The 14,030-nt window shown below is 37.7% G+C and overlaps 1 protein-coding gene across 2 annotated transcripts in view; it reads right to left on the bottom strand.

Annotated features, from left to right (window-relative positions):
- GTF3C3 (general transcription factor IIIC subunit 3) overlaps positions 1–14,030 on the bottom strand; it is a 38,820-nt gene that overhangs the window by 12,602 nt on the left and 12,188 nt on the right. For both annotated transcript variants that reach the window (XM_004772156.3, XM_045078508.1), the window contains exons 5-12: positions 12,654–12,845; positions 11,987–12,152; positions 8,176–8,323; positions 7,547–7,616; positions 5,624–5,727; positions 4,545–4,716; positions 2,122–2,324; positions 1,491–1,592 (exon numbers count right to left, since the gene is read on the bottom strand). In XM_004772156.3, the coding sequence (XP_004772213.1) occupies positions 1,491–1,592; positions 2,122–2,324; positions 4,545–4,716; positions 5,624–5,727; positions 7,547–7,616; positions 8,176–8,323; positions 11,987–12,152; positions 12,654–12,845 (1,157 nt within the window). The remainder of the gene's footprint in view (positions 1–1,490; positions 1,593–2,121; positions 2,325–4,544; positions 4,717–5,623; positions 5,728–7,546; positions 7,617–8,175; positions 8,324–11,986; positions 12,153–12,653; positions 12,846–14,030) is intronic.

Consider the following 14,030-nt stretch of genomic DNA (forward strand, 5'->3'; position numbering starts at 1 on the left):
CAGCCAGTTAAGCATCTGACTTTGGCTCTGGTCATGATCTCAGTCCTGGAACTGAGCCCCACATTGAGTGTGTCCTCAGTGCGGAATCTCTCTTCCTCTGTTCACACGCTCGCTTTTTCTCTCTTTGAAATAAATAAGATCTTAAAAGGAAATAAAGGAAAGAAAAAGAAAATCTGTGGGACACAAGTATTGCAGGTGTGCCTGTAATCTTCAGTAGGAAAAAAAAGGCCAAATTATTGTGCATTTAAACACCTAAAAGAGAATGAATAGATTTATTTTTTTCTTCCTACCAGAGGAATGTAGATCACATTTTAGGAGGGAAAAAGAAGTTACATAAATTCTTACGCACAAACACACACACACAAACTACTTCCCAACAAAAACACTAGACTAGAGGGGCGCCTGGGTGGCTCAGTGGGTTGAGCCGCTGCCTTCGGCTCGGGTCATGATCCCAGGGTCCTGGGATCGAGCCCCGCATCGGGCTCTCTGCTCAGCGGGGAGCCTGCTTCCTCCTCTCTCTCTGCCTGCCTCTCTGCCTGTTTGTGATCTCTGTCAAATAAATAAATAAAATCTTTAAAAAAAAAAAAAAAACAACACTAGACTAGAAATGTCACACGTCGAAAACATTTTTGCAAAGCAAATAATTCTGGCACATAGACACCACTATCCAGAAGGCCAATATCTGATTATTCTATGGTTCTCACTTTTCTAGATAGGTACTAGCGAAGATTTTATTTCACTTACTCCACAGTTAAGTTTACGCTTTCATGTAGAAGTTTCAATTACAGTCGACCCTTGAACAACACAGGTTTGAACTGCACAGATTCATTTATACATGAATTTTTTATAGCATAGTACTATAAATGTATTTTCTCTTCCTCCTAATTTTCTTAACATTTTTTTAACATTTTTTCCCCAGCTTCCTTTATTGTATGTATATATGTATATATGTATATATGTATATATAATACATACAACCTACAAAATATATGTTAATCAGCTGTTCACATTATCAGTAAGGCTTCCATTTAACTGCAGGCTATCAGTAGTTAAGTTTTTAGGAAGTCAAAAGTTACACATGGATTTCCAAGTGTGTTAGGCTTGGTCTCCCTAATTCCCATGTTGTTCAAAGGTCAACTGTACATACAATTAAGCTCTTAGTCTTCTGTCTATAGCTGACTTTCATTTTCAAAAGTTTAATACCTATACTGGGGCGCCTGGGTAGCTTAGTGGGTTAAGCCTCTGTCTTCAGCTCGGGTCATGATCTCAGGGTCCTGGGATCGAGTCCCACATCGGGCTCTCTGCTCAGCAGGGAGCCTGCTTCCTCCCTCTCTCTTTGCCTGCCTCTCTGCCTACTTGTGATCTCTGTCTGTCAAATAAATAAATAAAATCCTTTAAAAAAAAGTTTAACAGCTATAATCTATGTTTAAATCAAATTTGAAACATTTAAAAAGTCAACAGTGCTAATGTACGGAAAGACCATTACCCACCTTTAGAAGCATGGCTAACATGGTAAGTAAGGTGTCCACATAACCACACATTTTGCCTTGAGAAAATAGTAGAGTAGAACGATGAAGCAGTAACTTCAGTTCCTAAATAAATGAGCACATGATAATACATGTGACAAGATTCGTTTCTGCAAGTTGTTTTGTTTGCACAGAAAAATTTTAGAAATCAAACCTTAAGAACATTTGCTTTATGATCTTTCACAACTTAAAAATCCAATATTTTAGATACTGTAATTTATAATGTCTAACAAGAGGCTGAAACGTAAGATTCAAAATCACTTTTCAAAAATGCTGAGGGGTGCCTGGGTGGCTCAGCTGTTGGACATCTGCCTTCAGCTTTGGTCATGATCCCAGGGTTCTGGAATCGAGCCCCGAATTGGGCTTCCCCGCTCAGCTGGAGCCTGCTTCTCCCTCTCTCACTTCCTCTGCTTGTGTTCCCTCTCTCCCTGTGTCTCTCTCTGTCAAATAAATAAATAAAATCTTAAAAAAAAATGCTGAATTTAATATACTAAAATAAACTTTTTGGATATACGCTGTAGAGACATCTTTAATGGAGGAGAAAGTTCAAAAATATAATCTACCAAGAAAAACTTCCTTTTATGTGACAGCCTACCTGCTGTGCAGCATTTGCATCTTGTGCTAAAGTATCTGGATCATACATGGGTTCCAGAGCTTCCAGAGCTTTCTCAGGACGACCCAGCTGCTGCTGAAGGGTTGAAAGTGAAATTCTTGCATCCAAATGAAGGGGGGCCAGATCAACCACTTTGCCATAGCTTTCTGCAGCACGTTCCATATAGCCTAAGGCCTTTAAACATTCTAAGATGATGTTAAAATAAAGCATAAATATGATCTACAGATCTGTTAGAGTGCCAAGATTATTTTTCCATCTAAAAAAAACTTTAGAGCAGTAAAAAAATACTTGTAATAATATTTAGTATAAAAATTAAAGTACTAGAAATAATATTTCTAGTACTTTAAAACAACTAACTCATCTAATCTCCATCTGTCGACTGATCAATCTATCGATTTCTCTAACTAAATCCAAATAGGATTTGTATCTAAACAAGGATACAAACAACATAGATATACAGTTTGGAGTTCTGCTTTATTCACTTAGCATTACGCTTTCAACACTTCCCACGTCTTCCTTCCCATTCTGAACGTTTATAACATTCAACCAATTATTTATTTTACCATATTATCCGATATTTGGGTTATTTCCAAATGTTTACTTTAATAAATAACACTGCAGTAAACATTTTCATGTATATAAGGCGTAGTTTAAAAACTGGCAAGCCAATCTAGCCCACAGTTCCATTTTTTAAGCCATAGTGCTGTTAAAAACAATACACGGTCTATGTTTTTTAAAACTGGGATTTTTATGAGCTCCCAAGTTACTGGATTCTTTTGAAAAATACGGATTTGAGAAACAGCAGCAGCATCCTTCAGAGAGGATTCTCCAGTTCTCCCCACTACCTTGAGTCTCTTTACTTGCCTACGTCACTCACTTTGTTACTTGCCAGGCTCCTAGGTTCCATGACCCCCAATATAAACTATCTCGTGTCATACTCAATTATTTCCTCAGGGCAAGTTCTCAGAAGGGGATTCTTGGGCTCTATTCCTCAAATTTTATGTCAATTAATCATTAAGTCCCATCAGTTGAACTCCCCACTGTAATAGTGATAACACTAATCTAGGACTTTTTTAATCTCATTCCTTTTTCACTGCTATTACCTCCTAAAATGGTACTTTTGCCTCCAATTGCTTTCCTAAATCTCCAATTTCTCAACTCTCTGCTGAGTATCATCCTCAGGTTAAACTTTGATAACAGGCAATAAAATCTCCAACTCCTCACTCATATCTTCAAAATTCAAATACCACAAATACTGTAGTTTTTATGATGGTATCACACCTGTATTCATGTTCAGTCATCCAAACGGTAAAGAGTTATCTCTAAGTGTTTTCTGCAATTTCCTATCTGTGATATGTCTCAAAATAACCCAGATTGTCAATCAATGCTTCTCTAGCTATAGAGTACCTTCAACCATTATGTAATATTTTAAGAACTATTAGAACTTTCTGCCATCATGTAGTATTCTAGACAAAGACTACTCAAATTTTAATGCATCTTTTATGTGGGTTCAATATAAAATCCTATTAGAGTATATTTTGGCTTTCATACATTTAAGAAACTGTTGTTTTTCTTAAGTTATTTTTTCTACATTGTTTCAGATTATTATAAATTTAGATGAAATAAAATGAAGATACATAAAACCTAATCTTGAGCATATCTGCAGCTCAAAGAACACTCAAAAAACATTAACTTTTCCCCCAAAATAACATATTTAATATCAATTCATTAAAACTCTTGAAAATTAGACTGCACCCCAAGTCTGACAATCTATTACTAAACATCGGAGCCTATGGTTAAGACAGGTGGGGGCACCTGGGTGGCTCAGTGGGTTAAAAGCCTCTGCCTTCGGCTCAGGTCATGATCTCAGGGTCCTGGGATCGAGTCCCATATCGGGCTCTCTGCTCTGCAAGGAGCCTGCCTCCTCCTCTCTCTCTGCCTGCCTCTCTGCCTACTTGTGGTCTCTCTCTGTCAAATAAATAAATAAATAATCTTAAAAAAAAAAAAAAAAAAAAAGACAGGTGAAAGACACATACAAGATATTTTTTAACACAAACATGTTAGTCCTACTTCATGCTGGTACCATTAAATGAATCACTCTTCCAAAGCATTAGTGTGGGGGAAATCAGGTAGTGGCATACCAAGACAACTGACAATACTGACATTTATAGGATTACTGAGTCACTACGTTGCACATCTGAAACTAACATAACACTGTATGTCAACTATACTCAAAAAAATAAGCAAACAAAAAACCCCGACTTTCAGAAACTGCGCTGAAACCAGAAACTTTCACTTTCACCAAGACATTAACATTTTAAAATAATTATTATTACCATCTTAGGAAAGTAAGTTCTTGCCTAGTTGTATGATTAAACTTCTCCCTCCCACAAAAAAATTATTACCTGCATGCCGGAGCCAAACTACGGCAAGGTTGTATCTTTCAGAGCAAACCAGTGCACTAAGGAGGGGAAGTGCAGAACTATATTCACCGACATCCAAAAACGCTTCAGCAACATCTAGATAGAGGTCTCCCATATCTTCAGGATTCTGTTCCACTAGTGTTGTCAGGAGAGGCTACATCACAAAATAAAAGGCTAAAGTCAAATTTTCATTACAAATACGCATATCTATTTTTATTTCTCTTTTTACATTCCTATCAGTTACCCAGGGCAAGCCTAAAAGGAGCAAGGCTTAATAAAAACAGTTTTAAATAATCATTTTCCTATTCATTTCCGTATCTCTATTAAAAAGACCTCATACTGCCATCATTCACTCATTTAACACATTACTTCTGAAGCCTGTAACAAGCAGGCAAGGTAGAAGCTAAGCTAACGCTGACTTACTGTGCTCTTCCTCTGCCAAGTTAAACACACCCAAGCCTCAGGGCCTCTGTGTTTGCTGATACTTCTGTCATTAATCAAATGTCACCTTTCCAGAGAGGCCTTTCCTGACCACCCTATTTACAACTGCAACTCCTCCTACCCCAATATTCTCTCTCTTCTGTTTCATTTTCTTCCAGAGTATTTATCTCCAACTCAAATCTCCTATTTTACATACTTATTTTATGATCTATTTCATCCCATTAGAACAAAAGCTCCAGGATGGCAGGAATTTGTATACTGTTTTCAATACCTTATCCTAAGGTCTGCCAAGTAAATTCCCAATAGCTTTTTTTATTCAATGAAATACTTAGTCCAAAGTTGGCAGAAGAGAAGAGCTGTCAGAACTTACCAACTATCTAAAAAGCCCAATCTCAAAGTCTGATCTCTGGATTGTTCTCATCAAAAAGAGAAATTACTGCAAGCCCCGCTCAGCTTTTATAAGATATTCACACACAAATGATTTACGCTTATGGTGACTTCCTGGTTATTGAAAAATGTGAAATTTGGGGTAAACTTACAATTTCTTAGAATTTCCTGTCAAAGAAAATAATGCAGATTTGATCCGAAGTACCTGAAGTGCAGATCTTAATGTCACTTACATTAAGTGGTTCGAGGATGTTGAGATGTACGAGGCAGACCATCAACTTCACGGTGATGTCTATGGGCACACCATCAGGTATGCTGCAGCTAACATTCTCACCAGCTTTGGATTAGATGGACAGACAAAAAGCAGTTCTACATGCAAGCTTAGGAAGTAGGACAACTGAAGCAACTACACCCTCTATGTACGATCTCCATTACTTCATTCAGGACAAAGGATTCCACAGTCAATTCTAATTTGACCAACTCTATTGCTAGGTTTTTATACTTCCTTCAGTCTGTCAGTAAGGAAAGAAGGAAGGAGGGGTGGATCTATGAAACACAGCAAAATATATTAAACAACAAAAGGACTAATATATCTATAATTAAAACCCGAACATAAATTTTTCCTTAATATTTTCAAAACAATGGACAGCAATAATTTTTAACAGGAATATAACTTTTGGGATGAAAGATCCTAAACAGAAAACACAGCTGCAAAACAATTGGAGACTTAGCTCTAGGCAAGATCAGGTCCAAGAAAACTATCAAAACTGGCAGTTATTCAGATGCCCTAATTCCTGCTTTCATGGCATTGCAGTTCCTCCTCCGCTGTACTAGAGCTGTACTCCGACCCACGCATTCACAGCACCCGTAACACTCAAGATCCTCAGCCAAAGCACCCTATCTAATCCTGTCTGAACCAAGTAGTGCTCTCACACCCGTAACCTCTCAGTCTGCAATGCACTTCCACCCGGGTTTTACTTAAATTATGCTTCTAGAAACCTTCTCCGATCTTTAGTATATTGCTCTTCTCTATTCTCCCATAAGGTCAGGCTTACTACAGAAATTATCACACTACTCCTCCTATAATTAAACTATATACTTCATTTGAACCCCACTTTCCCTCCCTGTGGGGAGGAAGTATCATTTTCATCTGCATATTCCCCAAACAACTAGCATAGGACCTTGTAAGAAAACTCTTTTCAAAAACTGGGATTTTCGTACCCCAACAACTTTCCTCTTTGGTTCTCTTGTTCCCTACGAATTAGCACAGCAACTGGTTTGTAAAAATGAATGACTACTTTCCATTAGGATGGTTCGTTTAAATAAAAGGCTTTTTGGTTTTGCATACTTATGCCTTAACCCAAAGGATTCTATGATGATGGAATTTGTAGGCACCATGACAGGCCAGGGAGGGAACTATTCTGAAGCGGGCAGTACTCAAGTAACAAGTGCCTCTCCCCACCCCCGCCCCCCACCTCTACCCCTCATGGGGGAGAGGCCGAAGGAAGGTATTACACAGGAATTTTCATACAAGAACAGGGATGTCTACTCTGCCCACAGAGTTCAATTTTGCTACAACCTCAGATAGGGTCTTGCACACTAGTATTCTTACAGAACAGTTAATGGGTGTGATACAAAGAAAAGAGCAGGGATGAGGAAGAGAACTGAAGGCGACACTGCAAGCCACACCTCAGGTATGACTCCCCAACTAGACCCCTAACTGTGTATTTTAAGTTTTCAAACAATGGACAGCAATCATATTAGTTTCTACTTTTTATATGAATGCTTAAGTTTGAAGTAAGAAATTTTTTAATGAGAGTATTTTGCCTTTTTTGAAAATTAAATTGCTTTAGATCTAAAGGTTTCTGATACGCTGTTCGGTAATCCATTCTTTTTTCACGTCACTAAAAAGACCCCAGAAAATGAGAAATGCCATGTTCAAATGCATGTACTGAGAAATAAAAAGGGACTGAAAAGAATTTTTCAAGCAGATTTCTCGTGAGTAAATATTCACAAGAAAAAGATACGAAATCTCTACAAGGAAAAAAATGCTTCTAGGAAAACCTGCTATGAGAACATCAACTATCAGTTTCAAAATGCCAAATTATAAACCAGAGAGGATTATGTGCACTACCCTATGCAGAGAAAACTACAACCTTTATTCTCCTCGGAAGGTCCTTCTTCTGTATTTTTTTCCAGCACAATTCCAGAAAAATCTGTAATCACCTAAAAGAACAGAGAAAAAAAGGAAATGATGCAAGAGTTACACACAGGAAACCTTTTCATAATGCAAAGGTTCGTACAGTTCGTTCAAATAATCCTTATAACATATAAATGGACTACAAAAAGCAATAACAGTCTCTTTAAAATAAGGAACCACTGTGATATATTAACATTTTTTATCATATGAACTAATGCTTAAATAAAGATATAGAATTCATCTATATCAAACCGAACTACTTTTCCCAACAGCTTGGAAACTGAATCACAGCAATTCATCTGGCTGCTGAGTGCTGCTACCCTCAAGTACAAATATATCTGGCATCTGGGATAACTGTGAGAGATTTTATCTCTCACATATATATAACATATATAACTATATGCTACATTTCATTTGGAATTACCACAGAATCTAGAAATCTGTTTCAATACAGACTTTAAGTAAATAATTTAGCATATAAGTAGCTTAATATATATAACTAAAGTGAGGAATTGTCAATTTGTAGAATTTCTAAAATGCAGAAATGTGTCCAAAATCTAAGAGAAACCTATTACATTTTCCTACCTCCAAAGCTTTGTCATAATGCTTGTTAGAAATGTATAATTCAGCTGCTATGTTAATATCTTCCATGGAGACAAGGCCCTGGTGTTTTGAGAAAGCTTCTTCAATTATGTTAATAGCTGAAGTAACATCATTGGCTTCATAGTAACTCCTAAAAAAAAAATGACAAAATGGATGAATATTTATTTCATTCAGATTATAAAACTCTTATCTTTGCTTAGACCATCTATTACCTATGATTTTCATTTTCTTAAAATTGGGGAAGAGAAAAACGTTTCTTTAAAATCATAATCACAGCTGATGCAGAAAAAACCGGCAAACACCAGGAAGATGATGTCATCCTGCCAAGCATCTCACTCTCCAAAAGCTACCTCGTGTCATTCCAGCTCGTTCCCCCATCATCTCAGTCCAGTGGACTCTACAAGCACTCGTCTACCTGTTCCGCTGTCCTGCTGCTTCCTGCCCTCACTTTTCCCCTTCTCCACAGACCAACATCACGAATACTCCCTTCATTATAATCTCCTCGCTTCTCCTGCCCCTCTCTCCCTTCTAATAAAATCACTTGATAAAACCCTAACCCTTGTTAACTCAAATATGCCTGCTCTACACCACCGCCTCTCCAGCCCACCACGCCGACTGCACTCGCTCTAAATGAACGACCAGAAGCCTCAAGCAGGCCCACGGTGCTGGTCAGCAATGTTACCAGTTACCTTGCCCAGTACTCTGCAAATCTGAACATACATGCAAAGTAAGTGGGGGTCTTGTACAAAGGCATATTCTGATGCAGTAGAGCTGGGATACAGCTGAGATCCTACATTTACAAGCTCCCAGGAGATGCAAATGTTGCAGCAGGCTCGAAGGACTCGGCAATGACTTCTCATCTTCTCATCTTTCTCTTCAAACCTCTAAAACACTCTGATCCTCACTGTCAGCTGACAACCTTGCTTTTTAGTTTTCCAAGAGAACCAGATCATAACGTCTCACATATTCCCTACCTGTCGTCCTACTTACAGACACCAGGGCCGTATCTTCGACCTTCTCCACTTACGAGGGCAAACCCCCACTAGACCCCATTCCCTCCAACCTACTCAAGGACTTCACTCAAGCAATCGTCCCTTCTCTTATTACTCTTCAGTGTGTTTCTCAACTGCAGATTATACCAACGGAATACAGATACACTATAATTTTTTCCCAACTTATAAGTTATCTCTTACCCCTACAACCTATACCAATGATCTCCCCATTCCTCTGCTCCTCTTATAAACTTCTCCAAAGAGCTGCCTATCCCCCAGGAACTCCCACCCCACCTCCAATGTCAACATTCAGTCCTCATTTCACACGCTCTACCTTGCCTACTTCACAAAGATGATCATCCCTCCTCCTTGAAGCGCTTTCTTCAATATTTCTAGAATATCAGGCTCTCTTCATTTCCTCCAACTTCACTGTCCATTTCCTTTCAGTCTCCCTGCTGTTTCCTCTTCACCCTCCTGACTTTTAAACACTGCAGGACCTCAGGGTTTAGTCCTCAGAACGCTTCCCTTATCTGTCTGTGTCTGTCTCTCTCTCTCACCCCAACCCACACACAAACACCATTTCATATCACAAAATCCTGAGAGCTCAGCCTTCAAAATACTTCTAGAATCTGAGTACTTCTCACCACCTCCTCCACTTTTATCCTGGACCAAACAACTATCATCCCTTTCATAGATTGTTGCAATAATTTCCTAACTGGTCTCTCTGCTTCTGCCCTTACCACTCCTCACACTATACTCAAAATAACAGAACTGATTTAAAGGGTTTTTTGGTTTTGTTTTAAATTTTATTTATTTATTTATTTATTTAATTGACAGAGAGAGAGAGACAGAGACAGCGGGAGAGGGAACACGGGCAGGGGAAGAAGAGGGAGAAGCAGGCTTCCTGCTGAGCAGGCAGCCCAAGCAGGGCTCAATCCCACATGACCTGAGCCAAAGGAAGGTGCTTAATGGCTGAGCCAGCCAGGTGCCCCTGATTTAAAGTTTAAGTCAAATTACACCTACTCTTCTCAAAACCTTCCAATGACTTCCAAACTCATTCAGGGTAAAACCCAAAGCACTTACAATGGTCTGAAAGAGCCAAGTGACCTCCGGATGCCTCTCAGATCTCAGCTCCTGCTATGTTCCCTTAAACCTTCAGCTCGTTCCCAGAGCACACTTCTGCACTTGCCATTTACTTTGCCTGTGACACTCTTCCCTAAATATCTGTTCCCATACTTCCTTTAGTTTACTTTCAGGTCATTACGATCATAACATAGGGAACTGAGTCCTTCTCTAATCACACTATTTAAAATAACATACCCCCTCTGTCAAATAAATAAATAAAATCTTTTAAAAAAAAAAAAAAAGGGCGCCTGGATGGCTCAGTGGGTTAAGCCGCTGCCTTCGGCTCAGGTCATGATCTCAGGGTCCTGGGATCGAGCCTCGAATCGGGCTCTCTGCTCAGCAGGGAGCCTCCTTCCCCCTCTTTCTCTGCCTGCCTCTCTGCCTATTTGTGATCTTTCTCTCTGTCAAATAAATAAATGAAATCTTTAAAATAAAAATAAAATAAAATAACATACCCCTATACATCAGCTTCCTATCCCTTTTCTGCTTCATTGTTCTTATCAACATCTGACATATATTTGGTTGTTTTTGTTTATTGCCTCCCTCAACTAAAATGTAAACTCCACAGGGAAAGGAAAATTAAAACTCATTCAAAACTGGATCCCCTGGTGTTTTATACACTGCCCAACATTTAATAAATATTTCTGAAAGAAAAGTAGCATCTGAGAGAAATCCTAATAAACTGAAGTTGTGGTAACATAATTCCATGTAGGAAGGACCTCTATGGCAGTGGCAAAACTATTCCTCCACACCGTTTCTCCCAAAAATATTATAAATAATATAAACGGAAAATAAATTTACTATCACAGATCAAGTAATTGTTCATAAAATAGAGGCTTAGTGGGCTAATTACATGACAGCTAGAGATGGGACTAATAGCATATAACCCGAAAAGTTCCTCAATGCTCAATACATCAGAGGATCAACTTAGGGTTGCCCTGTTTCAACACATTACTTAAAAATGCCTCTAGTATTCTTACATAACCCATCTTTGTGATAACAGGGAGTGATTTCACAGCTAAGCATCTTCTTGACAATGGCCACAAGGTTAACAGGGTTAACCCCAAGACACCCAGATGAAGATGGTTGATCCTAGGCTTAAATACTATAGAACGGATATCTCTAGATAGAGAGCTTATGACAAGACATTATTTAGCCAAATGGTTCTTGCTCTGCTTTGATGTATAGCATATTGGAGAAGTAAATGCAGTAGTACACAATATTTTAGAATAAAATATATACCACAGCCAGTAGCATGTGTCAACTACAAGGAACATTTTTTGTCTTAAAATGTTATTCTAGTACTGACTAAAGATAAATGATTATTAAAAAAAAACCTGTATCACAAACATTTCATTAGCACATTTACAACAATTTAAAATAATATAACCACAAATTTACATAACTTCAACTAAGTTATGGAAAACTGGCAACCTAATCATCCTTTTAGAACATGCCCCATTATTAAGCTTCTGAACACTTGAAGGCAATTGTATATAAAAATTTTTTTAAGTAACCACCACACAGCTGACTTGAAAACAGAAAAGTACAAAATGTATTAAATAAAACACTTCTTTGAACCTCAATTAAAAATAAAATATATTTACTTCAAATATGTGTTCTGATTTGTAAAATAAGATGATTAATAGGAGAATCTAAATATTCTCCAAACTTACTTTGCCATATCTCTAGCCAACTGCATAAAACGTTCTCCATCAGATGGAGATAAAAGATTTAAAATACGCCTATAACCATCCATTGCCATCTTATGATCTCCCATCTGTTCATAAAGGCTTGATCGCTCCCAGAGATAACGGACATTAGTAGGTTCATATTTAAGAGCTAAAAAGAAAAAAAAGAATTACAGATTTACCACAAAAAGGGGTTCATGATACCTAGGTATGACCAATCCCCTTTTCACAAAATGTAATAAACACTCTAATTCTCTAATAAACCCAAGGGGGTTATTCTGGAACAAATCTACTTCCACAGGAAATCTCAACTAGGTTTAGTCTAAGACCAGACAGAATCTGAATCTCTATATTAATCTTCATTTGGTCACTCTAATGTGATGTTAACCCTTAAGGAATAGCTTAGAACCAACAACGATCTCAGCAGGAAATCGAAAGTACTGTTCTTCTACCAACTTCTGTGCTGTATTAGATCACAGCATAAAGTTGCTGATAAACATGAAAGCAGAGAGACCCCAAATACTTACCTCTGGGATGCCAGAATATAAGGAATAACTATACTTCAGCTAACATCACCCTAGAGTAGTAAGTACAATTATGAAAATACCTATTATATAACATTATATCAAACAAAATAAGAAACTTTTTTTACCTTTCGTGTAGCAAAAAATAGCCTGCTTAATATTGTCTTGCTCCAGAGACATTTCTGCCAATCTAACCCATTCTTCGGTGTCACTAGGATTTAAATGTGCAGCAATCAACTCAAACTGAAGAGATTTTTCCATGTCACCTTGGTCCTCATATATCATAGCAAGAGTAGAAAACGGTTCATAAGCCAGAGGAGCTATATAATGAAAAAAAAAAAAAAATTCTATTGGCTGAAGAAAGAGGCATGAGATGACAACAATCCCATGTTCAAGCTATGGATCTTTTTTTAATGTTTACTCTTTAAAACACTCTAGCAGAATTATAGAAACTACTTAGCAGATTTAAGAATAAACATTAGATTAAATTTGCTTTACTTCATGTTCATACACGATTAGTGTTTTGGCATTACTGTCTCTGAGCAAAGTGTAACTTCATGAAAAACTCTACTCTCCACCATGCATCCCTTGTGAAAATCCTCATTTGCTAAGGTTAAATGCAGCTCAATAACTCAGCAAGTTCATCCCAAAGAACACCATCACATCTGTGTTTATTTAATCTTCATGACCCAACAACCATAGGCGTATGGATGAATGGACCAAGGATAGCTAACCTGCACCTAAATGGAGGATATCAAAGTGAATAGTTAATCTACATTTCTGAAATGTTTCTGAAATGAAGTTCGAAGATCACAAGGGCTTAAAAATCAAAGATAATTGTTAAAAATAAACAATTACAAACTGGAATAAAGGAACAGGTAATATTGGAAAGTAGGAAGCAAACAAAATATCCTCAAGGAAAAGTTTGGCTAAGCTTGTTTCTGATGGAGTAGAAAAGAAAAAGCAGTGACCTCAAATTATCCTAATGAGTAATCTAAGAAAAAAAATTTTTTTAAAGTAAGCTCTATACCCTACATGGGGCTTGAACTCATGACTCCAACATCAAGAGTTGCATGCTCTACCAACTGAGCTGGCCAAATGCCAAAGGATAGCTTTAAAGAAAGCCAACAAACCATGAAAGCGAGCAAAAGAAAGGATCAGAGCAAATCTACAGAAACAACCACAAAACAAGTAACAAAACAGCAAGAAATACATATCTATTGATAATTATTTTGAATGTAAATAGACTAAATGTTCTAATCAAGAGACAAGAAGATAACAGATGGATAAAAAAAAAAATAAGACCATCTATATCCTCACTGTAAGAGACTCATTTCGGATTGGGTGAAAGACACCTGCAGATTCAAAGTGAGGAGATGGAAAAACATTTATCATGCAAATGGGTATCAAAAGAAAGCCAGGAGAGCAATACTTATATTGGACAAACACACTTTAAAACACTGACTGTGGAGGGACGCCTGGGTGGTACAGTCAGTTAAATGTCC

Source organism: Mustela putorius, unplaced genomic scaffold (genome assembly GCF_011764305.1).
Source record: "Mustela putorius furo isolate JIRA1106 unplaced genomic scaffold, ASM1176430v1.1 tig00000275_pilon_pilon_pilon, whole genome shotgun sequence".
In the NCBI taxonomy this organism is placed as follows: Eukaryota; Metazoa; Chordata; class Mammalia; order Carnivora; family Mustelidae; genus Mustela; species Mustela putorius.